General features: G+C 33.1%; 6 protein-coding genes across 9 annotated transcripts; 3 read left to right on the plus strand and 3 right to left on the minus strand.

Moving 5' to 3' along the window:
* Window positions 1-181: 181 nt before the first annotated feature.
* Cnep1r2 (CTD nuclear envelope phosphatase 1 regulatory subunit 2) lies at window positions 182-1,934 on the minus strand. Its single transcript, XM_072904127.1, has 4 exons — window positions 1,757-1,934; window positions 1,445-1,516; window positions 1,044-1,178; window positions 182-969 (listed from the first exon to the last, which is right to left on the minus strand). Exons 1-4 carry the CDS (start codon window positions 1,782-1,784, stop codon window positions 812-814), a joined length of 393 nt encoding a protein of 130 aa, XP_072760228.1. The 5' UTR covers window positions 1,785-1,934; the 3' UTR covers window positions 182-811.
* Window positions 1,935-3,019: 1,085 nt separating this feature from the next.
* Window positions 3,020-10,907, plus strand: LOC140672204 (uncharacterized). 4 transcript variants are annotated; one of them, XM_072904120.1, is made up of 13 exons: window positions 3,020-3,281; window positions 3,692-4,060; window positions 4,276-4,348; window positions 4,613-4,892; window positions 6,676-6,871; window positions 7,160-7,392; window positions 7,614-7,906; window positions 8,111-8,941; window positions 9,383-9,490; window positions 9,578-9,679; window positions 9,926-10,223; window positions 10,524-10,652; window positions 10,750-10,907. In XM_072904120.1, exons 2-12 carry the CDS (start codon window positions 4,003-4,005, stop codon window positions 10,596-10,598), a joined length of 2,547 nt encoding a protein of 848 aa, XP_072760221.1. In that variant the 5' UTR covers window positions 3,020-3,281; window positions 3,692-4,002; the 3' UTR covers window positions 10,599-10,652; window positions 10,750-10,907. The 4 variants fall into 4 exon arrangements, with proteins under 4 accessions (XP_072760221.1, XP_072760220.1, XP_072760223.1 ...); XM_072904119.1 differs by having other exon boundaries at window positions 3,703-4,060; XM_072904121.1 differs by having other exon boundaries at window positions 3,031-3,116; window positions 3,703-4,060.
* On the plus strand, window positions 10,596-12,472 carry LOC140672207 (uncharacterized). Its single transcript, XM_072904126.1, has 3 exons — window positions 10,596-10,905; window positions 11,124-11,345; window positions 11,541-12,472. Exons 1-3 carry the CDS (start codon window positions 10,759-10,761, stop codon window positions 12,027-12,029), a joined length of 858 nt encoding a protein of 285 aa, XP_072760227.1. The 5' UTR covers window positions 10,596-10,758; the 3' UTR covers window positions 12,030-12,472.
* A 2,052-nt stretch (window positions 12,473-14,524) lies between these two features.
* Window positions 14,525-19,968, minus strand: LOC140672205 (uncharacterized). Its single transcript, XM_072904124.1, has 5 exons — window positions 19,419-19,968; window positions 18,414-18,687; window positions 18,025-18,302; window positions 17,717-17,951; window positions 14,525-17,644 (listed from the first exon to the last, which is right to left on the minus strand). The coding sequence occupies exons 1-5, from the start codon at window positions 19,611-19,613 to the stop codon at window positions 17,583-17,585; spliced, it is 1,044 nt and encodes a 347-aa protein (XP_072760225.1). The 5' UTR covers window positions 19,614-19,968; the 3' UTR covers window positions 14,525-17,582.
* An 844-nt stretch (window positions 19,969-20,812) lies between these two features.
* Nubp2 (NUBP iron-sulfur cluster assembly factor 2) lies at window positions 20,813-22,490 on the plus strand. Its single transcript, XM_072904274.1, has 5 exons — window positions 20,813-21,168; window positions 21,407-21,495; window positions 21,571-21,792; window positions 21,877-22,030; window positions 22,108-22,490. The coding sequence occupies exons 1-5, from the start codon at window positions 21,058-21,060 to the stop codon at window positions 22,312-22,314; spliced, it is 783 nt and encodes a 260-aa protein (XP_072760375.1). The 5' UTR covers window positions 20,813-21,057; the 3' UTR covers window positions 22,315-22,490.
* A 62-nt stretch (window positions 22,491-22,552) lies between these two features.
* On the minus strand, window positions 22,553-25,573 carry Srp68 (signal recognition particle 68). Its single transcript, XM_072904270.1, has 3 exons — window positions 25,396-25,573; window positions 24,797-25,134; window positions 22,553-24,055 (listed from the first exon to the last, which is right to left on the minus strand). The coding sequence occupies exons 1-3, from the start codon at window positions 25,484-25,486 to the stop codon at window positions 22,763-22,765; spliced, it is 1,722 nt and encodes a 573-aa protein (XP_072760371.1). The 5' UTR covers window positions 25,487-25,573; the 3' UTR covers window positions 22,553-22,762.
* Window positions 25,574-25,968: the final 395 nt, after the last annotated feature.

The following is a 25,968-nucleotide window of genomic DNA, read 5'->3' on the forward strand; positions in this document are numbered from 1 at the left end:
ATTTAGTGTATATTTCCAGCTAATTTTAAATTCTAAATACAAGAATAACAAAGTGTATGATACAAAATTGCATTATTAGTCTAATAAATCTGTAATATAATTGTTGTATTGGTTTGAACTACATTTGAAATACAATTAGTGTATATCATATGTTAAAATATAGTTTATTGAATACATTGATAGATTCAGTATTAATTATACTGTAAGGAATAAATCGATTTTTTCTGCTTTCTTTTTCAATATTATCATGAATACATCTGATTATTACACATTTTCTTAGATACGATAACATATCTTAGAGATTATTAAAAATGTTGGAAAATAGATGTTTGAAATATATATTGTATACTTGTACTATTTTGTTTCAACGGTACATATATTCAAATTGGAATTATATACAGAATTAACATGATTCCTGTGTAAGGAAGACATGCAAAATCAGTGTTCAACATTAAAAAAAAAAAAGAAAATTCTTTTTTCAACAATATATATATATATATATACTATTATTGAAATAATCTAAAAAAGATTAATATAGTCCCTACACAGGATGACATGCAAAACTAAATGTTTTAATATATACATATACTCGTTAAACATCATGTTGAAATGCATAAATTTATTATGCACTATAAAAAAAAGGATATATATATATATATATATATAATACAGCAAAATTTTAGAAATTAAAATATACAAATTCATGTCATGATGAATATATCACGTAATATAAAAAAATCACAATGTATATTCTATATATATATTTTATATTAACATTTATATATATTTTATTTATAGGTACAAACATTCTTTAAGTCTCGTGAGGATGCGGAGATCTAGTGGGCTTCAAAATCAATTTTCCAGTATCGTCACAACTCATGTTGAAATCACCAAGCACACTTCTGGCTCGCTGAGTTATAATACTGGGTGCTATCACTCGTCTATGCACTCCCATCATAAATAATATTACTGTAATAATAATTTCTTGACATAATAACAATGCTTATGTGTAAAATATAAACAGACATAAATTCTATACTTACCTAATATTATACTAGCCATTGTAAAGAATGGATGATTACATAAACTCTGCGTAAAGGAGACTGCTGATGTATTGGGATCCGTCAACCAATGCCAAGCACCGATAGCAGTGCAGATGGAGATCAAGCCCAGGAGCACTGCAAGAATATGAAAGTAGGTATTATTAAAGTTATTAGCGAGACAAAGAATTACAAGAAACTCCTAATTGATTTAGTAATACAATTCATTGAGTATAATCAGGGCATTAAAATATAATAAGTATAATATAATAATATAATAAGTATAATAATATAATAAAAATTATAATTCAGAGAATACTTGTTACATTGTAGTAATTATAAATAGATCGCTACTGTAGTTTCTGTAAAATGCAGTAAGCGCACAGCAAAATTAAAGAACGTACTTCTCCATCGTGTAGTAGCTGGTTGTAGACTAGCAATAACTTCGGTGAGTCGCCTTTCGAAAGCTTTCAGGTCTGAAAGTGTGAAAACATTAAGCTTAAACTTGAGGGGAGATAACCTCGAAATTGCCGAATCATTTATTAAAAAATCAGTCAAACAAGATAATCAATAATTTAATGTAGTTAAACTTTCTCTCTCAATTCGTAATCTTTAAAAACAATACAAAAACAGGGTCATTAATTAATAAACAAGTTACGATTAACTGTTTTCATGTCTCTAACAATCGTCTTTTATTTAACATGTAAATATTTTACCTTCACACACTGTTTGGTCCAGCGACATAATTATTTATTAAATCAGAATATTTATTCTGTCCGAAAAGATCAGAAGAAATATCTGCGACAAGCGATAATGATTGATGACAAAACAACGCACTGTACGCACGAGAAGAAATCCATTTTGTGTTCAGGAGCCAGGACCGCGACGAGTGAAATCCATGAAATATAAAATCATTCGTGAATCATTTGTGAATCGAGAATCTCTTCGTTCGATAGATAATGTATCGAGAAAAGATTTAAATTATTATTTTAAATTAAATAAAAAATTTAATTTAAATAATTACTTTTTTTTTAATTTAATTTTATGTACAGATTATCTTTTTCTGCTTTAATAACATTACAATTTTGCTTTTTATTCTTACAATTAGATAAAATAGAAATATATATAAGTACTGTGTAATTTTACCACGCGTTGCGAAATTCCTGCGTGTGCGAAATTAAACCCGCATTTTTTGAATTTAATATTTTCTTAATTGTGCTGCGTTGTACACTGTACATTATTTATTTATGTTACAAAGGAAAAATTTATAGCTCAAACAACAAACCCGAAAATAATAAAAAAAAATTAATTTTCACTAGACCCACTTTTTCGCAAAGTTAATTAAGCTGAATTTAAGAAAGAAATTATGTTGTACCGTTGAAAAAAACTTTAATATCTCATTCCGTTGTGGTGAAATAAATTTACAAATATAAATACAAAACCATATATAAATTTAGACTATAATTATATATTTAATAACTTCTCTCTCTCTCTCTCTCTCTCTCTCTCTCTCTCTCTCTCTCTCTCTACAAACTGTAAAAATTCGGTTAAACTCATCACTCTCTTTGTAAGTAAAAAAAAGTTGTTTACATTTTTTATTTTTAAATTCTGACAGTATTATTTTTATTTTTTGAAAGACAGCTTGTACATCGTATCATTTCGTCATCGGAAACGCATAAATATACTTATTGTTAGCAGAAAAATTATTTTTCAATCTATATTTTTAAAATTACTTATGTCTCTTAAAAACGAGATGTTCGCCAATACCGGAAGCTCATCGCCGGCGCGATCGTTAGGAATGTGATCTCTGACCGCGAAACTGGAGGTCATTATCCCTTATCGCAAATAATCAATATTATCGACCCTGAGAGAAGACACACGGTGTAAGGGAGCGTAACTCGCGTGGCCGATAGTTCCTATGGAAACGCGCGATCGAATCGCGACACCCATTTGCGTCGGCTTCTTCGGCATCGTAACGGTGTATGTCCGGTCGTGCCAGGTGAACCCGGACCACCTCGCCTGGTTCCTGCCGCAGTCTCACAAACATTGACATGCCGAGAAGCCGCGGTGCCGCGAGTACGGAGAAACTGTTTACGGAATTTTGCGCAACGTCAGATTAATTTCGGATTATCATCTTAGATTAAAAATTCGCACATTTTTTTTTTTTTTTTCTTTTTTTCGCAAAACTCGAAACGATAAAAGATCTTAGAAAAGGTGGAGTGTTGGTTGACAATCGAGAAAGTAGGTTGTTCGATAATTTCCGACTAACGGAAAAGCACAATGCAAGGAATCGATTTTCGATGATGTATATTTGAAGAATTTGATGACAGCTAAAAAAGTAGATGATCGCGCGTTCGAAAATAAAATGGGTTTTTAAATTTCTGTGATTCAATTGTTCCTATTGTTTTAATTTATTTTAATTGTGCGATGATATCTATAATGTATTGAGAAAATCGAGAGAGAAAAATATAGAGATAATTAATTATTTCCTAAAATATTAACTTACAGAAATATAAAGCATTTAATAATATTTTTTGACAATAAAATTGAAACTTTTAATAATAGAACATTTTTATATTCAATTGACGCGATAAAATCTAATATTAAATTTTATATGAAAAATGAATTTTAATGAAAAGCTTCAATGATAGACCTTTTTCAGATGTAATAGTACGCTTAGAGTACACAATGATTTTACGTTAAAATATTAAAAATATGTGCGAGCGATTTTTTAAAGACAATTTGGCGAACGAACATCGAATGATACAAAATATATAGTCTGGCTCGAAATATTGCTGATGGGAATTTCCGCTGACAGTTGCTGATCCAACATAGGTAGGCAATCGAAAATGGACAATTGTCATGGGTAAGGGTTTAGTTTAGAGTCTTTGTTTTATCTCTTTCGATCGCGTTCATCGTTGTTTTCGCGCGTTACCTCTTCCCGCGGGAATCGCGTACGATTATGATCGGAAGAACATCCCTGGTAGAACAAAAGAGACTTCAATGGGCAAAGGAAAGGGGTAGGTATAAACTAACAATTAGTAATTTTAAGCGAGCGGAATTTTTACAGTACAAGATTTCTGCGCCACCCGGTCATAGCTAAAAAATTATTCTTTATATTTTATATTATTTTATTAAGTTGTGTGCTCAATATATTACATATATTTAAATCTATAGTAAAATATATGTGAATAAATAAATATGTCTAAAATATTCTTTTGTTTCGATCCTATAGAAGAGATGGCTCGTCTTGGTGCCAATTGGGGACCTCTGAAAGCAAATAACAACTACAACCGCACCCACATTCGGTAAGTTCATCAAAGCGTTATTATATATTACATAATGCTTTTTATGAATTAATTTATTGATTTATTGCGTATTAATTGTTTTATATAACATTAGAAAAAAAATTATTTAATCGAGATTCTTTTAAATTAGATTCTTTTAAATTGTTTTAATTTATTTAATAAAATTTACTTTATTAAATAATTTAAAATTTATTTGATTTATATACGCGTCATTAAATTTTTCTTCTTTTCGATGATATTTAAATTAAAAAATCCATGACGCAGCACTTATTCGAATGACGTCAGATTGTCCTTGGAAGAAATTAAGGATAAGCGTTCCGCGCAACCCCTTCGTGCGACCGGACGTTATGGAAGCACCGTCAGTCTAAAAAGTTTGGTGACGAAAAGTTCCGGAAACGGCAACAACAACCTCAGGTGCCTCGACTACAACAGTGGTAGTTTGATTAATCTCCGGGATCAGATGGACATGACGCAAATCAGACGCAGGAGTCCCAGTTTGCCCCCGATTTTCAACAAGGAACAACAGCAGTATTTTTGTCAACTGGTAAGCAGTCTTTGTAAATATACTTATTGTTTTTTTTATATGTGAATATATCGCTTGATAAAATAATTTTCCATCTTTATAAAAATAAAAAACAAATTTTTAAAAATTTGTAAGAAAAGAATTTAAAACACTCAATATATATCATTACTTATTTATTAAAAATATATAAAAATATATATATTAATATAGAATATATCAAAAATATTAAAAATATATATAGGACAATCTTGTAGATCTATTTTAAATTGCATACAAATATTCCATGGATAAAATTATATTCCAATCTTTTTCTCAACTGGTAGGCAGTAGCTTGTAGATACATTTATTTTTTTTTTTTATATGTTCATATATCTCTTGATAAAATAATTTTCCATCTTTATAAAAATAAAAAACAAATTTTTAAAAATTATCGTGAAATTCCTTTCGACATAAAATTGGAATCGATCGGATTATAAATTAATAACTTTGCTAAGCTCGATAGAGGATTTTGCTACAAATAAAAAGAACATTGCGCGTGTTATCATCACTTGAATAAATAATCGCTTACCGTAAGTTTACTTGTGTATTGCAACAATGTCTGGTCACAATCACATAACCAGCTAAAGTAATCGAATAATTAAGTAGTACAGATTTATATTATTTATACGTCGAAGATATTAGAAGGTAAAACGAGAATTTCTCTTTTATCTTATATATTATACAGCCTTATTTATCAGAACACTATTTACTATCTTATTGCAAGAAATACTACAGTTCCTATGATAGAAAATATAATATATACTTAAACAAGTAGAACATGATTGCGTCTTTACTTGGAAAGAGAAACAACTTTCATTCCAATTTCCTAATTTTTTTAAATTCGACGATCTATTAAATTAACGACCTAATCATGATTTCATTAATTGCAAGCAACACTCGATAGTACATTGCCCTTTCGCAAGGAAAAAGCAAAAGTAAGGCAGTCCGGTAATCGATTCTTATCGTGCGATTAAGGTTCAACGACCTCAAAGGCTATACACTTTGCTTTCAAACTTAAGAGTAACGGACATTCAGTTCATTCTCTACACCCCTCAATATTAAAACCATTTACGACGCAAAATATACGAATCTGATTTTATCGCAATTGTTGCCCTAAAACTGTTTAGACTGAATTACTGAAAAAAATCGACGTAGTAGCTTAATCTTTTTTTTTAATGTAAAAGAATTAATTTTAATGGAAAAGATTAATTCTTTTACTGAAGAAGTGGACATTGATCTTTTAATTATGCACTAATTATTTTAATTTATAGTACTAATTTTAATTTATTAATTTTAATTATTTTTATTTATAGAACTATTATATTGTGGTACTAATTATTTTAATTTATCGATCGCAAGCATCCCTATTTAATTACTAAGTTTCTATATAGAAATCGTACATATACATATGTGAAATAAATAAATAGGTAAAAAATTAATAAACTGTATGAATATTTATCCAATTTTACAAATAAATATTATTTACTATGCAACAGCTTTCATTATATCTGTAAGCAGACAAAAATAAGGAAATAAAGAAAAACTAGATTGTGCATGATTTATGTAGCGATGATTATGTCCCGACGTCTCCGACAGGTACGACATTTGTAATATTCGTAGCCGCAATATACATATATAGGACACGAAAGAACATTATTCCTCCTTTCAGCCACGAAAGCCGGAACCCTCGCGCTCGATCACGCGAACACGCCTTCCTTCTGTTTTTCGAGGGCGTTTTATCTAACTTCACCGTCTCGTTTTGTAGGAACAACAGCGTGACTTCGGCGTAGAGGGATCGCGATACCAGTCGCAGAGGTCGCAGAAACTGGAACACCATCGTTCCAACAATCACCGCGAGACTCATAAAGAACCTCGTCATTACGGTTCACCGGGCGAGGAACGCGAAGGCGAAACTTCCGGTTACGCGAGCGATTCCATCGATGTACCTCAGGCAGGGCAAAGTGAGTTCTTCTGAACTTTAATCCCTATATTTTGTGTAATTGTAATATTATACGAATGTCTAAAGCAATATACCATATAAAATTAAAAAAGCAATTTAAAAAATTTTTTTTATTGAAGGAAATCTTACTTTTATGTATGTGTGAAGGAGAGAGAAAATTAAAATTTATGAAAATAAATATATAATAAATAAATATAGCAAAGTTTCTGGATAGTATTAATTAACACACATGATTCAATTAGTTTCTTTATTAATAAAGCTTTTATATTTTTTTTTTTTTCAACTCAAGGAGTTCTACCTAAGGATGATGGTAAAGCAGCATCCAGAATGGAAATGACAGAAAAAACTTGGCAGAACCCTTATTGCACCACCCCGGAAAGTTCATTGCCACCCTCGAGGAGACTTTCGTCTGGCAGACTAGGCGAATTAAACAGGCCAAGGTGGGGCAGCGTCTGGGGTCAAGACGGAAGAAGCGATCCGCCGCCACCCTCTTGGTTATCAAGATTAGGACAGTCGAGTCAAGTATGTCTACTAAAAACTTGTTGAATATCTTTGAAATTCTAAATCAGTCGAGAGAATTTGTTTCATTTTTTATGATTTTTATCATTCAACTTTGAAAAACAAACACAAAATATACATACAACTGTCATATGCTATATTAGCATTATGACAATTTGACATTTTTTCTTGTTAATTTATTATGAAAAAATTCAAAATTGCTTATCTATCTCTCTGTGATCAAGGTTTTAGTGATCAATCACGATAGCGCTAGCAGCCCGGATAGTTCGACAACAGGTTCAACCAGCTCTGATACCAACAAAGTATCTTATCTTCGGGGTCAGAACATTCCTGTGGACGCGGACATCCTTCAAGAACGTGAAGCGAGGCGGCAGAAAGCGTTGGAATTGCAAAATGCTATTAAGCAACAACTTGAAGAAAAGGACAGGCAGAGGAAAGAGGAGAAAGAGCGGCGGATGAGGGAAGAAAGATTGGAAGATGAACGAATCCAACGACACAGAGAAAAAGAAATGGAAAGGTAAAATACATAAAATAATACACAAACAAAAATTTAAAAAACATAAATTAATTTATTATTAATGTAATTAATTTAACTGTATACAAATATGTAGTGTATAAATCAAATAATATAAAAATTCAGTATATATAAATATTTCGCAAAATACAATATTATAAATTTTTATTATTAATTATAAAATTACTGATGAATTCAATTCTGTAGATTCGAAGAAGAACAAAGGATATTACGCGAGAAGGAAGCGGCAAAGCTGAAGAAGGCGCAGACGATGCGCGAGGTGCTTGAAGCTGCTGAACGACTAGCGAAAGAAGAGCGAAAGAATCGGCGGAAACGAGATGGGCATATCGATGAGAACAACGACGTGGTGACGCAGTCTTCCAATGAATTAAACGCGACCGTTAACGTGGAAGAAGATAATTGTTCACAAGCACAAAAACAAAGCGCAAACTCTATCCCCGATTATCCCGTGGAAAAATCCAAAAGTCCAAAGGACGCCAAGGAGGCCGACAACTATCGCGAAAGCGAAAACGACTCGCAGAAAGATTCGCAGAAAGATTGTTCGCAACCGAATTACGCGGACAAGTCGGAGGAGGCTACGCTAGACCCGACTCCAAAGCCTCTCCAGGTACCCGTGAGCAAAGACGTGGCGATCGTATTGAGCGGAAGACTGGAGGATCCGGAGATCCTGAGCAGGGCGAATTTGCAACTGGTGAATCTAGTGATGACGCCGAGCCCGCGTAGATTCGCGGAGAACACTGCCGATTATTTATCGCTGGGTCTAAACACGATCATGAGGAACAACGGAAGTGCCAGGTATCCGAGGAAAGCCTCGTCGGCCCTCGTGGAGAACAGACTGTTGACACCCAGCAAATACAGAGCGCTGGCCGGCCGAGACTTTGGCACCCAGACAGACGTAGAGTCCGACGTCCAGGAACTGCGGGAGAAGCTACAGAATCAATCGATCAGGGATCAAGATGCTGAAGGGACAAAGGACCGGAAGGATACGACGAATGCCAGTCGAAGAAACGTTGAAAAGTGAGTCGCCAAAAGTGACCGCGATGTCGCACTTCTTAGAGCCGAACGACAACTATACATTCTTCCCTGCATGCAGTAGTACCTGCCGGTAATTATCGTTCTTTTATTTCATAGTGTACATTAATTAGATGATAAGCTCGATGATCATAAAACGCTTTGTCGCGAAATGTCTGTCGATCCGCGAGAGGAAAGTATCCAGTAAGTGAAATGTTCTTAATTATTTCCTAAGAAAATAGAAAGCGTTACTTATAGCGTTTGACATTTTTCTTCATTTGTGATATTATTTTTTGTTGAGGGATTTCATGAAAATTTGCTGCTTAAAGTTTGAATGCATCCGCTAAAGCATGAATCTATTATCATCTTGTTTGGCGTAAAAATTGCTTTAAAATATTCGTTAGTAAAAATTACGATGTCATAATATATGATTATAATCGTTCAAAGGTCGAGCAATGTGAATCCAGGGGAGGAAATTTCCATAAAAACGCTTCCGCGATCGAAATCACAACCCAGAACCACGCTCGATAGCAGACCGCGATGGAACGCTAATCGGTAATATCAACAAAATAATAATAAATATGTAAACATATTTTTCAATAATTACACGTAAATATGAAAAAGAATTAAAAACATTCTTAGCCCAGGAACACGATATCGGACGCAAAGTGAGAAAGATCCTCACTATCAAAGAAGATTAAGATTAAGAAGGCGACAAGTCGAATCTAGCGACGAAGGGTCTAGGTAAAAAATTTTAAAAAGTATAAATTAAAACATGCAACTTTAAATGCAATTACAACAAATAATGAAAATAAAATAAAATAAAATAAAAATATTGAAATTGTATCGTTGCAAGAAAATAAATTAATAAATAAAGTAATATAATTTTTTGTGAAGCAAGAAAAAGCTTCAACTTATTTTTAAATCAATTATTGTACGATTGTGTCAATTATTATCGAAATTTCACGAGATGGGATTAATTTGAATTAGGTCGCCGTCCCCCGATCGGCGAAAATCGAATAATGGAAAGTCGAAGAGCCGGAACACCGTCAGGCGTAAAGTGAAACTCGAGAATTACGACGCCGATTTATCGATGGACAGCCTGAATTCCGTTGTGCCTCTACGAATCGACAAAAATGGCAAGATTAATATTGAGGATCGTGCGGAAAAAAAGATACGATCTGATAGCACTTCTCGCAACGCGAACCGCGCAAAACGATCGGACAATGATAATTCCAATGTCTGGTGCGGACAAGAGATTTTATCCAAGCTGTCATCGTTGCGAAGCGTACGTTGCAATCAAATAATATGGTTGTAAAATTTTTTTTTCAATCGTGAAAATCATCATAAAGCTAATTAAGAGTAACTATTTTAAATGGAATAAAAATGGAATAAAACCACGCTGAGAAATAATTGTTACAAAATAATATCCCAATGCCACGTTTATTTCGCTATTATTTCCTCCATTAATTTTAGATTGAAGATATGGTAAATTTTAAAGAAAATTTATTTAATTAATTTTATCGACAGATATTTAGTAGAAGTTTAATGTATTCTTTTTTTAAAATATGTTTGTCTTTTTTTTCAGGGCCTTTTAATGAAGCAAATAGAGTGGGATTCAGAGCGATGTCTGGTCTCACCCGCTACGTCCGAAGTCTTTTAAATATCCGCAGAATTTCGTTACTTCCTTTCGTTTTTCTTTTCGTTTGCATAGAAAGTGAGATCAAGTAGAATACAAGGGGTTTTTGCCGAAAAATACGTTGTTTCTTCAAGCAAATAATGAGAAGGATTTAAACGCCTTTCTCGCATTGCAGATTTAGATAATGGCCTTTCAATTGGACGATCTATTAAAGGACGATAAGAAGGATGGGAATTTGATACCCGATTTGAGCAAGGCAACTTGTAATTCTTACGAGGAGTTTCGGCGACTCAAGGAACAATGTCCGGAATTTAAGATCAAACCGGAAAAGGTCTGACTCTTCTAATAATAATATAAGACAAAAATTTGAATTACATAAATATAAAAATTTATGAAAAAATCTAATTTTGTCCTTATGTGATAATTACACAATTATTGGAATAAAAATAAAAAAATCTTATTATTTTATATTGCGGGATTTATTATGAAAATATTATAGAATATACTTTTAATAGTAATTAATTAATTGGAAAAAAAAATTGTATAAAGGTAAAAAGAGAAGACACCAAGGTCCGCGACAAAGAGTTTTCCTGGAAAGCGACCAAGAAAGAACTGAAAGCCATCGGCAGGGAATGGACTTACGGTGATCCAGTTCCACCAGACATGAGAGAATTGGATCTGCAAGAGTTGCAACAAGTCGCCATCGACTGGCGAATGCTTACTCCCATCAGACCAAAGCTTCGTCAGGATGAAGAAATGTTTTCGAGATTAGTAAGATTACTTATATTTGTTTAAAGATATCAATATTTCTAAAATGTATAATTTTATCTTAAAGTTTAATTAATTTTATTTTACAATTTTCTTATATAATGTTTATTTTAATTTATTCGCGCAAAAATAAAATGCGATTCTTTTGTCTTAATAATTAATACATTTTTTTAATTAATAATTAATAAATCCTACAAGGTGGAGATGGGCAAATTAGAGGCAAAGACCATAATGAAAGAACGTCGTTCGCCAACAAGCCCTATTAGACGAAGTAAGAATCGCGCGGGAATAATCGAAAGCAGCGTAAAAACCTGCAGAGAATGCGGCGAGGAATATTGTTTCGGCGAATTTTGCGGAGATGTCCTCTACGACTCTTTCGTAAGGGTGCCCATTGCCATCCAGCAGCCAAAGATTAAAATCTCCGCGGACACCGAAGCAATAATCGCCAAAATGGAACGTAAGAAAAAAAAGAAAAAGAAGAAGGGCAAGAAGCGGGTCAAGAGCAAGAGCAGATCGTCTAGAAAGTCCGCTAGGCTGTTGGTCAACGGCAAAACGAGAAGATCGATAACAGATCTTGAAACTAAAACTGTTAAAGCGAAAGATAGTCGAGGGGAAAATGAAAAACCGGTGAAACAGTTTAAGAGAAAATGTAGCAAGTATACAAAGAAAGGTCTTTTACGCAAATAACGCAAATGTAATTATATTGAAAAAATTTGGAAATCTGCATTTGCTCTAGAGATACCTCATATATATATTTGTAGACTATATTCTTATCATATAAGAAGCTTTTCGAGAAATATTTAAAAGATATTAATAATTTATAAAAAAAAATATTACATGTATTAAAAATATTAATCAATTAAAACTGTTATACATGCGGCATTTAAATAATCTTATTAATATAGTTGAATAAAATATTATAAATAATTAGATAAGAAACGTATGAGAATATACATAATGAGTTAGAATATTGCAAAGTGCATGTCATCGAAAAATGAATTAAATCAGAATACGATCGCTCGATATAAATAATAAAAGGAAGAACTAACTCGAAATGCTTTGCATTTTACTATCTGTCTGTGTATTCTATGATACTCGAGATAGATATATATATATATATATATATATATATATATATATATATATATATATATATATATACAAATTGGATAGGCGCAATGTGTGTATGTGAATGCTCCCAGTTAAATGCTGGAAAAATATAACTTTTATTCAGTGTCTTTCTTTTCTCTCTCTCTCTTTCTCTCTCTTTCTCTGTCTTAAGACACATTCCATAATTCGCACATATTTTTCCATAGATATCACAACCAAAAAGCGTACCTTCACGAGAAATGTTCCGTTCGCCGAGCGCGAGACAAGTGCAAAAAATATATATTTATGTATATATAATATATCCTTGCATTTCACAAATATATAGAATATATTTCGATTATATATATACATTCTAAATTCAAGAATACGAACATATAATCGTAATTACCTTCGATTTGCGCGAGAGCAGAATATTTCTCGTCAATTTTTTTATATTTTTCTCCATTGGATTCGAACGCATACATTATATTCTCTCAAGTTTTGCCTTAATACGTTCGTACACATAATGATAATATTTAAGTTAATCGAAACATATACGCATTTTACACGAAATATATATGCATATTTTGTACACACACACACATGCATGCATACAGACACACACAGTGAATTTTATTAATATTAATTTGTCACATGTGTCTTGCAACAATCGGTGAATAAAATAAATTATATATATGTGTAACTCTATATGTGTATATATATATATTCGACATTGTCGTGTCGCGCTTTTATTTACTATCTCTTTTTCTTATCTTATCTCTATGTTGCAGTCGATATTTCGAATGCGATCAGTCCTCGTATGTACTGTGCAATCATAAAATTATAATTACATCGAATCACGCGATTAAAATAGGCCATCGTAATCGCGCTATATCGTTATTATTTCGATGGAAGAATCGGAAAGATGTATTTTCAAAATATATGCAACATATATGGACTCTGTGTCCCGAGCCATACGTCATTATTATTAAGTCTATGAAAAATGTGCAGGACGCTATGGATTTGAAATCGAAGTATGTCGTGTCATTGATGTAGTAGTCCATTTTAAAAATGAAAAAAAAAAAATATATCAAATCCGAGAATCTCTTTTTATGAAACTATATAATATCTGTCGTAGTTTTCCCTTGCCACGTTTCTCTTGTCTTGGTTATATAAATTTATCATATTGCAAAATTTATCTTGTACTATTTTTGAAGTGAATAAGATCGTGTATAATTCCTTTTGGACGCTGATTAATTTTTTTTTTCTAAAGAAATATCCTTAAAATCTGATCGCTGCGGAGATCGTCCTGTGTCAATGCAACATTGCACATATACATTTAGAGAACATTACTCGTGTATTAATATACATATGTACAATGATAATATAATACTTCTCCGATTTTATAGTCGATTCGCGTCTCCCCTTTTAACTTTTTTGTCCCTATATATTGTTGATTTTCATTTGAAAATCTCCTGGAAAATACTCGACACATGGGAGAAAATATTCTTCTTCCCCTTCAGCAGAGCACTTGACATCCGACGTCAAATAAATATGTATTGAAGCGTGATATTCGAAACACACATATTTTGCCGCGATAAACTATACTTGTCATTTTCGCGAATGTTATATAATGATGTGATTTTGAGAATAGTACTTAGAAAAATATACTAATTTTTTTTCCTTATGCTTTCTTGTCAGTGTGAATCAGAAGCCACGCTTCAGTTTTCCTTTCGCGCGATTGTTAAGTACTCCGTTCTAATTAACCAGTTAACTAACGATTGCATCATTATACGAACAGTATCGATTTTTGAAACTTCACCTCACGAATTGATTATTTTTAGAAAATGGTATATTTTAATTGTTATTTTATAACGAGGTTCCTTGACTTCGCGATAATAATTTAATTATCACTGTCCGTAATATCTTTACCTACCTACTACTTTTTTGCAATACACGAAATCACACGTACATATTTTCATTTATAATGCACAGACCTCTGTTTAGGAAAATAATTTTATAAAAGTTTCGCAGAAAAAAACTTAGCTCTATCGTATAAATTAAATTAGCTAGTCAATTAGCAATTCAAATAATCGCTAATTATTATCCGAATTAAAATTCCCTGGTGATTGCAATGCCACAAAAAGTCAAGCGACGCGCATACGATGAGAAAAAAATTTACAATCTAATCGATCGTACAAGACTTAAATATATAGAATATGGCCGTAAACAGGATTGCTAAATTTCTTTTGATATTCACAAATTATTGTACGAAACTTAGCTGTTTAAACACATAATTCAGAGAAGAGAGATGATACTTTTTGGCACGAGACATACAATTGACACAAGCGATTTGATTTATGATGTAATGATTAGTTCTTTGCTTGCAGTTTTATAATTCAACCTCGCTCAATGTGTTCTATAAATAAACTCATTTTTTTTCTTTTTTTTATGTAATTCTATACAACCATCACCACATAATGAATTTTTAATAAATTTTGAAAGTATAAATGGATAATTCGAGAAATTCCTCTATATAGTAATCTCTCTTTTTCTTATTTTTGTGTATATATATATATATATATATATATATATATATATATATATATATATAAATACACAAAAATAAGAAAAGTATTTATGAGAATATATTGATGATCAGTATACAAAATATGAATAGCTATTCAAACAGGACAGATACTTTTTTCCAAGATTTCCTCTCCCCCTCGTTGCCCCTTTCTACACTTAAAAGTTATAAATGATTTAGCATTTTAGTTTGCAACATTCACAAGTAATGTTCAGGTATAGTATTCTTATCACAATATTGTCATAAATTTTAAATGTATGATATCACTCTCTCCCTCTCATTCATTCTGTTTCTTCCTAAAATTATTTATACAATTTTACACGTTAACAGATGATTCTTAAAATCATTTAGAATGAATGTTGTCATAACATGTATTCTATAACAACGATAGTAATCTGACGCTCATACATCAAGTCATTCTTGTATGTGAATATATAATCTTTTCTTTATATATATATATATATATATATATATATATATATATATATATATATATATATATATATATATATATATATATATATATATTTATTTATTTAATATATATCTGTTGTCTTTTCTTCAGATAAAATATATATATAAGCTAGGACACTCCAAGAAAAATGTGAAATCTTGAATAGCTCTCTGATATTTCTAATAACACTCTTGCGCAACGCTAGCCTTATAGAGCTTAGCATCTAATAGCAATAGAGGATATTGATAACGCGTATTCTGACACAGTAATGTCTATAAGGTATGCACAATACATAAAATCGTAAAATTCGTAGATCACTTTCAATGCATGATGAAGAGATTATTCTTTCTACATAGCATGAGAGATGAACAGTTGACTTATTCACAAACGATAGTTTTGATGCATGTTTGATCTCTTTCCGATACTATGTTTAATTATTCGAACAATTTACATGATGGTAAGTCTGTCTAAGAGAGAGCTGTTTACAAAATAACGTTTGAATAACATGAGACTTACGTACAAAATTCAGTGCAAAAAATTATACAAAAATATCGTTTTCGTTTTTCTTTCTGTTATCATGCTTGCTCATAAAACAAAAATTATTGAAATTATAAGATCTATTGCCAACTGTAATTGTGCTAGCTGTAACATGTTATCATAGTAATCTCGTGTTTTAGTTACAATGTAACTGTAAAAATAATATGTTAGCATTCTCTATCATACTTGCAAATTAATCAAGTCATTTTCAGTAAATTGTCATAATGAATAAAGAAAAATATATAAATATATACTTTTCATTTTAAAAAAAGTCTGAAAGCTTCTGAAAGTTCAACAAAAAATCAATATTTCTTTATAACATTAATTATAGCATTATCCATACTTACACTTACATTGCAAAAATATCAATATATTTTACCAGCATTCTCTTTCTCTCTCTCTCTTGCATTTTATCAAATAAATCTCCTCAAAGTCATCGTTCAATTTTTATAGACATAAAATATACAACAACATTAATTAACGAATCTGTGAATTATCTGCAAATTATCGCAAGATATATCACGTAGTTTTTGTTTTTTAAAATTTTTAACATTTTTATATATATACATATCTTTGTAAATGTACATTGCACACACCAATGTACATTAACATAAATCAGAAATCTATTTAAATTATTAATTTTCGTTATCACATTGGTATGACTCATACTGTGCCATTATTTGTGATGTTATTTATATCGCTCCATGAAACTTATATTACTGATATATTCAACAAGAAAACGTGTTAAAAATTGCTAATTGTTACAAGATAGATTTCTAATGCTGTCTTTGAAACGGAAAAGAATCTATCATTAGCGAGTAATTATGTAGAAAAATACGAGACATTATATTGTAACTAATATATCAGCAATATAAGTTTACCGCTTTCGGAGATTGTCCTGCATTATGATTACCAAATATACTGGAGATATACTTTCTGCATTTTGCCTTTCAACATTCATATGAGAAGATTAAGACCGACGTTTAAGTAACAGCGAAACGACAATGCGTACAGAATTATTTCTTAATGTAGAAATATAATACGATTGTACAAATATTCTTTATAAGATTGCTCAACAAAAGAGACATAAATGGTCTAAGTACCATTCTTAATCATTACACAACTTTATGATACAGATCCACTGTATAAAGAACCCTATTATTATACAAGTGAAATAATAATATGCTATTATGGACATATATGTAAAAGTATCTAAGAAAGTTAATATGTGTACAAGAATTATCTCGTTGATGATAATAATTATGACTTATTAAATGCAAGATAGTGGACTAAGAGAAATGAAAAACGTACAAAAAAATCCTTCGTCCTAGCGCTCTCACGCGACCTGGAAGTCATGACTAACTAAAAAATCATAATTAATTGAACAATCTAGTCCAATTACTATTATGTACAAGGAGAAAGGAACGATTTTTGGTCAGATGGTCGCGATTAGTAAGTCATCTAAAACACACCTGCTTTGTCGAAAGCGACAAACGCCCTTTGGACCAAGCACGAGTCTCACTCTATTTCCTTTCGTAAGGAACAATATCATTAGCATTGCGTATAATCATCCTCAGTTATCTTTACGAGCTTTTTTTTTACTTTTTTTCTGAGGCTTTGCTTCTGTCCAGACGTCTAGAACAAAAATAATCTGTTAAACAATTCGAAAATATAGTTTCTTGTAATTTCATTGTTAACGCAACAAACCTCCCAATTCGTCGAACACAGCAGTTTTCTCTTTACTTTCCACCACTTTGTTCTCTTCATTATTTGTAGCTACTTTTTCCGCGTTAGCTGGCTTTTCTTGTGGCTCTTCCGTAACAGGCTTATTATCCGACTTTGGTGTGGATGGTACCGAAGTGGGTGTATTTTCATCCTCAGCTGCCTTCTTATTTTTCTTTGATTTTCCAATTTTCTTTTCTTCCTTCTCGACTTTCTCAACCTGTGTATTTATAAACAATTAAACTAAAATTAACTAAAAAATTTGCCACAATGTTATATAAATGCAAACATACTTTGTTCTCTTCTTCTTTATCCATTTCTTTGGCTTTATCTATCTCTCCATCAGAGATAGGTGTAAGAATCACCTCCTTCTTCTCCTTCTCCTTGAGTTCCTTGTTTTCTGTTTCTTTAGCAGTCTTATCTTTGATTTCGGGTTTCTCCTGTTCTTTTTGCTTGGCCTCATTTATTAAATCAGCCTTCTTAGAAATTTTCTTATTTTTCTTTGAAGGAGATTCCTCCTCCTTCTTCTTATTCTTTTTGTCCTTGCGAGAATAGGCTTGCTCCCAATCTCCTGTTATCAATCATAATATTAGTACTAATATATATATATATAACAGCTCAAAACAATATGCAAACAACAAATTTTATCAATCTTTATGCTAATATATGTAAATCAACCAACCATCGTCAAAGTCCACAGGTTTCTCCTGGAATAAATTCTTCAAATTCTTCTTATTCTTCACCTGCTCCACTTTGTTCTCTTTGCCAATCTTAACTGAAAGCTGCTCCTTCTCTTTTTTAGTTGTGGTAATCTTGTTGTCTTCTTGCTTACGCTCTTTTAGCTTACCATCAACATCATCTCCTTTCGTAGCTTTCTTTGGAGCTTCTGTCTTTGCAGCTAATGTCTTTTTAGCTGGACTTGTTTTTTCAGATGCAATTTGTCCATTAGTAGTTTTCTACAAGAAAAACATGTAAGAAATCTTTAGTAATAACTATACTGCCTATTATTAAAATATAATACAACTTTCTCTCTCTAAACAAGAAATATTGAATAAAGTTTTTAAATAGTGTACTTAAAATTAAATAAAATAAAGTTCTTTTAAAACTCTCATTAATACATATATTCATTAAGTTTTGTTTTGTGCACATTTAGCAAAATAAATGACTTAATTTCAAATTTTATCCTGCTTAATGTAAGAGTTATATTTAATACCATAAAATTATATTTAATCAAATTAAATCTGTACTTGTAAAGAAAAAGTTAAATTTTTTTCTGCACTTTTTATACTTAAAGTGAAACAAGAGGTCCAACTTTGAAAAAAAGGACAAAAAGGGGGCGGAAAAGTATAGAAAGCGCCGCTAAAAAGGACAAAACTATTTAGCATTACATATGAGATAAGAACGCGGCAACATGACAAAAATGCCATCGTGTCGTAACGTTACGTCACAGCGTACGAGGAGGGGAAGGAGGAAAACAGCCACCTGGCAAGCCACCCTCTCTCGGACTGGAGGGACCAGCTGATTAGCCGTGTATGTGTGTGCGTGTCGACTCGCAACCACAAACGGACAACCATATGGCAATACAGGGGAAAAGGGCGCGGAGCACGAAAAAGCGGGGGAGCGAGAGAGAAAGAGCAACTTCGCGTCGCATAAAAAAAAAAAAAAAAAACGACGTCATTTCACTAACCTTCTCGCGGATCTTGCCGCGCTTCTTGGCGAGCTTTCGGTCCACGTCGGAGCCCGCGGACAACTGGGCGAACGGCGGCTGTTCGGCCTTCTTGAAGCCGAAGGCGAACACGAGAATGGCGAGAACCAGCACGACACCCACCGGGACCGCGTATACATATTGCGAGTGCTGCAACAGCAGGCCGACGTGGTCCATGGTGGCGGTCGACGTGCGTGCGAACTCCGTTGCACCCGGGGACGATTGTCGCGGACGTTGACAATAATGACGATGACGACGACGACGACTACAACGACAACGACGACGACGACGACGACGACGACGAGGACAAGGACGAGGACGAAGAGGAGGACGAGGAGGACGAGGAGGACGAGGAGGACGAGGACGACGACGACGACGACGACGATGGGTACGTGGATGAACGAGATCAGACGCGACGCGACGCGCGGACGGAGCGACGCGGCAAGCACTCTGTCGGACACGCGGCAAACTGACGTCTGACGTCTGCCAGATGAACGCTCGTCGACCGCTGACGCGGCTGTGACGCGTAGCTCGGCGGACTTCAGAGCGTCGCTGCCAGCAACTTCGGTTCTCGGCAAACTTCACAGAATAATGCCTGTGGCAATCATAGATATAGTAAGAATAGACTGGCAATAGTCGGAGTGGAGGTAAGTTCAGGTAGAAGAGGACACACTCTGAATGGCTTGGTGCGTTCTCTCTCTTTTTCGCGCATGCGTATAAAGCTCTCTGAAAAGAGAAATTTGAAATTGTTAATCGACGGAACTCTTTTTATTTTTTATAAAGAACTCTTAAACTCTTTAAGAAGAAGCGAGAACGCTAATCAGAACTACATATAAACATTATATTTTAATAAAAATATATTTGTATAATATATAAATATTGTTTCTTCTCTATATATATTAATACTAATTATTATTATCAGTTAGATATTTCTAATTAAATTTACAATAAAAATTAAGAGCATAATATTGCTTTTAATATAAAAGCAATATAATAAAATAATATAATAAAAAAGATGTGGTTTTAATATTTTTTAGAGTATATAATAATAAAATAGAAGAAAATATTTATTGCAAATATCTTCTACGTTGTATTTATAAAAAGTTTTATTCTATTATTATTGCATTGGTTTCTGCACTTAGATCCATCGAAGGTCTAAATGCAAGGACCAATCACAATAAAGAATTACTAAGCGCTCACTAATTTGCTTTCTCTGTTGAACACAGCCAATGTAAAAAAGCGACGATTTCACAACGTTGTCATTGCTATTAACCTAAACTAGCAAAACTTCGTAAAATTTTTTGCAATTATTATATAAAAATATATATGAGAACAATTTGACAATAGATGGGTTTTGAAGCAGTTTTGAGGTTAGATTATCTTTACAGTAATATGAAATATGGTGAAATAATGCAATGTCAAAATGTTCGTCATTTGAATTTTACATAACTACGCATGGTCGAGCGTGATTGATTATCGGCGGTCATGTGAAAACTCGACGCGACCTCATTTATACTTTTACGTCGCGAAACAAACGCAACTGTTGCAATATATCATTCAGCGATCGCATGTTGATTTCTAATTTAATTTGCTGTCGTTAATCAATCAGTGCCTTTTCACAATGTTGGAGGGAGTGAAGCACGTGTTATTAGTGCTTTCGGGAAAAGGAGGCGTCGGTAAATCAACAATCAGCACTCAGTTGGCACTTGCTTTAAAAGAATCAGGTTTTCGAGTGAGTTGTCAAAGCAGGTTCACGACAATACGCTTACGAAAGCAGATGTAAAGTGTCTGGAATAATTGTATTTTTCAGATATCTTAATAATTTTCTTTTTTCTATATTATTATTGATGCAATAAAATAAGTCAATTTTTCCATTTTTATCGAATTAAATATTTCTATATTTTTACAATCTAATTTCTTTGTAGAAATTAAGTAAAGCTAAATACAAATTATACTTAATTTATGGACAGGTTGGGATCTTAGATGTCGATCTCTGTGGCCCCAGCGTGCCTTACTTACTAAACTTGGAAGAAAAAGATGTCCACCAATCCTCTGAAGGGTAGATCCTACTGTTTTTATAATAATTAATCAATAATTATATGCTTTCAATTAATGGAATAAATTGGTATTGTAGATGGATACCAGTGTTTGCAGATTCAGAACAGAAACTGTCTGTTATGTCAATAGGCTTTCTCTTGAAAAATCAAAACGATAGTGTAGTCTGGCGTGGTCCTAAAAAGAATGGTATGATCAAGCAGTTTCTGACTGATGTAGTTTGGCAGGATATTGATTATCTGATCATCGACACACCACCTGGCACTTCTGATGAGCATATTACAGTTATGGAGAATCTAAGGTTAATAGTTAAGCAGATAGTTTTATAATTGTTAATTGATTACAGAATAAGAAAAAAGATTAAATAATTTTAATTAAATTGCAGAAATGTTAATTGCGACGGTGCCATTATAGTAACTACTCCACAAGCAGTTGCAGTGGACGATGTTCTGCGAGAAGTAACATTTTGTAGAAAAACAGGAATTCATATAATCGGCATTATTGAAAATATGAGTGGCTTTGTTTGTCCTTCATGCACGGTAAATAGTTTTTTTATACATTAAATGCAATTTAATTTAATTCACAATGTAATTTTAATAAATTTTATTTCTCACAGGAATGTACCAATATATTCTCTTCTGGTGGTGGTATAGCTCTTTCAGAAATGGTGAAAGTTCCATTTTTAGCAAAGGTACCTATAGACCCACAAATTGGCAAGTTAGCAGACAAGGGACAAAGTGTTCTGGTGACATTACCCGATAGTCAAGTTGCACAGGTGTTTCGTAAGTTAGTCGAAGAACTTACCAAAAGTAAGGAAGCTTAAAAACAGAATTTTGCCAGCAATGTGTGTCATTTTTAGCACCACTTGTACGATGTTTGTTTGTGATGTTATTTTTATAACAAACTTATTTACAAAAAGTTGTATGTACAAATATCTGAAATGTATCTGCTTTTATATTGTATATTTAATTGCACAAATAAAAATAAATGGTATTTTATCATAGAGCACACTTCTAAAGTTCTTATATATATCATAAAGGAAAAAAAAGAAAATTATCAAATGATTTCTTGATGTGAAAACATACATCAAGTGTTCCATTTTATTTTTGCCTTCAATGATATAACGCAAATTCTATTTGCATTGGAATAAATTGCTTTGGACCGACATATTAAAGACAGTAGTAACAATATAAGTGTCATGACAGTACTTTCTATATGATGTATCCAAAGTTCTTATGTGTATTGAGCATGTAGAACTATTTAGAGAATATTTATTTATTTCCCCAACCCCAGAGACCCTTGACAAAGCCAGTGAGACCAGCCTGTCCTTTCTTAGCTTGATCGCCCATTTTGTGTGCCAATTCCGGGAATTCGACCATGAAGAAGGCTAGATCGAAGAACAGAGGCTTGCAGGGAATGCTGCGCATCGGCGGTGGCAGTTTGTAGACGTTCGGTTGCTTCGTAAGAAGCGCAGGATCCTCTCTGTATTCGTGCAAACGTTCATACAACGGTTTCTTGCTTTTGGCAAGTTTATTACTTCCACCTTCTTCTTCCTGACCATCCTCCAGAACGCTGTGAGCATGAGCCGAATATTGCGCAGCTTCCACGGAAACTTCCAGTTTGCACAAGGCTTCCTTCAGTATGGCTGGAAGAATGTTGTCATATTTAAATGCATCTTTAACGTGCTGCAGTGATCTCTGATACATGGCCATAGCTTCACGCCAACGATGCTGATTGGTGAGACTTTGGGCTACGTAGAAACATCTAAAGGCCCTGTAGCCTTTCGTTTTCGCTTCCTGTTCCTCCATAAATTCTGTATCGTCTTGCAACTGAGACATCTCCACGACATTGTATAATGCCGCTTCGTACAGACGCACTATGTCTTGTGGCTTAGCCTTCTCCGACTTTTCGGCCGCTTTCACCAACGCCAAATTGCGCTCCAACGTGCGAGACAATCGAATGTACTGCAAATAGTTTATCAAATGCTGCGGCGCCGACCACTTGTCGTTTTCCTTGTTTTTCAAATCGTTCTTGAAATGATCGCGCACCACCGATAGAGCGTCCTTGCAGTCTATCAGATGTGCCTCCAGTAGATCGATCTTCGCTTGATTTGTGGCAGCTTTCTCCAGAGCTTGATTTAGTCTGGAATCCGCGATGATCAAGCCAGCCGCTCTCGGTGGTACAGTACCGCAAGATTTTCCGCGCCACGTCACCTCCTCGATGTTAGCTTGCTTCTCACGTGTCTGAGCTATCAGGGAGTCTAGACTGGCCATTAGTTCGCCGCTCAATTGCCCACGCATCTGCATGAGGTCGTCCATGGCGCTGGTGTCTCCAATGTTGTATGCGCAATATCTGAGACTGGGTGCCAACTCCTCGACACGCGCCTTGTACACGATTTGTTCCAATTCCGGCAGCGCGGAGGCCAGATTACCGTATACCACCTGTGCTTTCTGCAAATTCTCCATGGCCTGTTTCCACAGTTGCAACTCGAACTGCAGAGAACCGTTCATCCAGGCCACATATGCTTGAGCCTCTAGCTTTGTTCGCGCATCGCAATTTATATTCTAAAATCAAAATTATAAAATATCAGGATTGAGAAGTAACGCGTTATTTGTAACGTCGTTATCGTCACAGTTACTTTTTTTTGGTAACAAAGTGATAACGGCGTTACTTTTTTTTTTACGTAACTGTAGCGATGCCGTAGTTACATTTTTTTAGTAACGGTAACCTAACCAAGTTAACAGTTACTTTTAACGTTACTTTTTATATCTGGAATCTATTTCCTATTTATGACATATTATATTTTCTATTTTCTTATATTCAATCTTCAATTATCAACAGATATTCATATTATAAATTTAAAATTAGTATATTAAAAAACAAAATTATGAGAATATAAAAAATATATCCTGTATTTGACTATATTTATAAACTTAATGCAAACCAAAATTTTTTTATTTGTACTGTGTTTTAAAATTTTTTCCTTATTATTTATGGTTTTACAAATATAAAATAAAAAATTTATTGATATTTTATTTATATTTTAATTATTAAATTTTTAAATAAATATATTACAAAGGTTAATTTTTTATTTAATTTCTGATCTCGTTTTAATATTAAAAAAGTAACGAAAAAAGTAACGATAACTAGTTACTTTTTAAAAGTAACTTTCCCATCCCTGTAAGTATATAATTTATAAAAGTAATTTTTCTTACTCAGTAATTTCATATAATTAGCAATTAATAAAAATATGTAAAAAAAACCAATAGAAATTAAGATGGTGAAATGTTAGAGATAGAATGTACCTCTATCAAGTCTTGCAATTGTATCGAATATGCAGCTGCCTTTTTCAATCTCGATATCAGATGAAATTTTTTTCTTGGCTCTGTGTTGGATTCCTGACGTAATTGCATTGCGTAGCTCCAAGCACGTTCGGCCATTATCAAAGGCACTTGCAAGAATTTGTCCTCGCTGACCATGACCGGAGTGATGTCTTTCCTCTTGAAATGACGTCTATCACCCTGTGGCACTTTCAATACCTTTCGCAATCTTCTGAGCCTTCTCGAGCAGTAACCGCGATATCGCTGGTAATCACCGTGTCTCAACCCATGCTGTTGTTGCGCTTCCTTAATTATTTTTAAAACTACATTATATTTGTTAAGTACTAATAATACCAAAGATTAATATTACGATAACAAAATATAAATACTACGAGTTATGAAATCTTTACCCTATTGTTAATCAATTTCGTATTACATTAATTGCACATGATACAAGCACATTATTAATTCGAAATTAATTTAATAGACTGTTAATAGTATGACAGTAAAGGTTAGAAAGTGACATATGGCACTGACAGTTTTGTCAAAGCTCACGAGAAACACACAATTTCACGAAAGGATACTCTCCAAGGAATACGTCTTCGGCTCTTTCGTTATCACCCCATCCTGTGTCTGATTTTCCTTCGAAGAATCCACTCTTTCTTCAACTACCATTTCGCTCGTTACTAATGTATTCAATATTCATCAAACTTCCCAAAAAAACATGTCCTCGTGTCTTGTCAAGCGCTCGAAGTGAAATCGCTCCATTTTGCGTATCGATGTCAAATCGATATCGAGAATCGACAAATCGAAAATGTAATATCGATATTGCGTGTATATATATATATTATTATTCTCTCCGATCGAGAGAACATTTTTTATAAACATATATAAATAGTGGTCTTATGAGATTCAAGCCGGACCGATTGTATGGATTTTATCCTCGATTTTTTGGCGGAAGATTAAGATTTCACGACGTTGATTGAAATTAATATTGCCAATATATATATATATATATATATATTTAATATGACACAATGACTTTGAATTGCGAGTACCTCACGGATACGATTAGTACATCGTTCTCCTGTATTATTATGGAAACCGACGTCGGGATGGGAATCCAGGAAACGTTAGTTTCCATTAATGATATTACT

This window comes from Anoplolepis gracilipes, chromosome 13 (genome assembly GCF_047496725.1).
Source record: "Anoplolepis gracilipes chromosome 13, ASM4749672v1, whole genome shotgun sequence".
In the NCBI taxonomy this organism is placed as follows: domain Eukaryota; kingdom Metazoa; phylum Arthropoda; class Insecta; order Hymenoptera; family Formicidae; genus Anoplolepis; species Anoplolepis gracilipes.

What these genes read in the sequence shown, in the direction of transcription:
- Cnep1r2 (XM_072904127.1), bottom strand. Translation starts at nt 1,784, where the DNA reads ATGTCGCTGGACCAAACAGTGTGTGAAG. An exon ending in GGACCAAACAGTGTGTGAAG is followed by an intron (nt 1,517 to 1,756) that starts GTAAAATATTTA and finishes TCACACTTTCAG; the next exon opens with ACCTGAAAGCTTTCGAAAGG. An exon ending in AATGGCTAGTATAATATTAG is followed by an intron (nt 970 to 1,043) that starts GTAAGTATAGAA and finishes TTATTATTACAG; the next exon opens with TAATATTATTTATGATGGGA.
- LOC140672204 (XM_072904120.1), top strand. Translation starts at nt 4,003, where the DNA reads ATGATCGGAAGAACATCCCTGGTAGAACAAAAGAGACTTCAATGGGCA. An exon ending in TCAATGGGCAAAGGAAAGGG is followed by an intron (nt 4,061 to 4,275) that starts GTAGGTATAAAC and finishes TCGATCCTATAG; the next exon opens with AAGAGATGGCTCGTCTTGGT. An exon ending in AGTCGAAGAAACGTTGAAAA is followed by an intron (nt 8,942 to 9,382) that starts GTGAGTCGCCAA and finishes AATCGTTCAAAG; the next exon opens with GTCGAGCAATGTGAATCCAG.
- Srp68 (XM_072904270.1), bottom strand. Translation starts at nt 25,486, where the DNA reads ATGGTAGTTGAAGAAAGAGTGGATTCTTCGAAGGAAAATCAGACACAG. An exon ending in GAAGACGTATTCCTTGGAGA is followed by an intron (nt 25,135 to 25,395) that starts GTATCCTTTCGT and finishes AATATAATGTAG; the next exon opens with TTTTAAAAATAATTAAGGAA. An exon ending in AATTGCAAGACTTGATAGAG is followed by an intron (nt 24,056 to 24,796) that starts GTACATTCTATC and finishes TTTTGATTTTAG; the next exon opens with AATATAAATTGCGATGCGCG.
- Nubp2 (XM_072904274.1), top strand. Translation starts at nt 21,058, where the DNA reads ATGTTGGAGGGAGTGAAGCACGTGTTATTAGTGCTTTCGGGAAAAGGA. An exon ending in TAAAAGAATCAGGTTTTCGA is followed by an intron (nt 21,169 to 21,406) that starts GTGAGTTGTCAA and finishes ATTTATGGACAG; the next exon opens with GTTGGGATCTTAGATGTCGA. An exon ending in ACAGTTATGGAGAATCTAAG is followed by an intron (nt 21,793 to 21,876) that starts GTTAATAGTTAA and finishes ATTAAATTGCAG; the next exon opens with AAATGTTAATTGCGACGGTG.
- LOC140672205 (XM_072904124.1), bottom strand. Translation starts at nt 19,613, where the DNA reads ATGGACCACGTCGGCCTGCTGTTGCAGCACTCGCAATATGTATACGCG. An exon ending in GCGGCAAGATCCGCGAGAAG is followed by an intron (nt 18,688 to 19,418) that starts GTTAGTGAAATG and finishes TTTTTCTTGTAG; the next exon opens with AAAACTACTAATGGACAAAT. An exon ending in ACCTGTGGACTTTGACGATG is followed by an intron (nt 18,303 to 18,413) that starts GTTGGTTGATTT and finishes GATTGATAACAG; the next exon opens with GAGATTGGGAGCAAGCCTAT.
- LOC140672207 (XM_072904126.1), top strand. Translation starts at nt 10,759, where the DNA reads ATGGCCTTTCAATTGGACGATCTATTAAAGGACGATAAGAAGGATGGG. An exon ending in TTAAGATCAAACCGGAAAAG is followed by an intron (nt 10,906 to 11,123) that starts GTCTGACTCTTC and finishes AATTGTATAAAG; the next exon opens with GTAAAAAGAGAAGACACCAA. An exon ending in AAGAAATGTTTTCGAGATTA is followed by an intron (nt 11,346 to 11,540) that starts GTAAGATTACTT and finishes AAATCCTACAAG; the next exon opens with GTGGAGATGGGCAAATTAGA.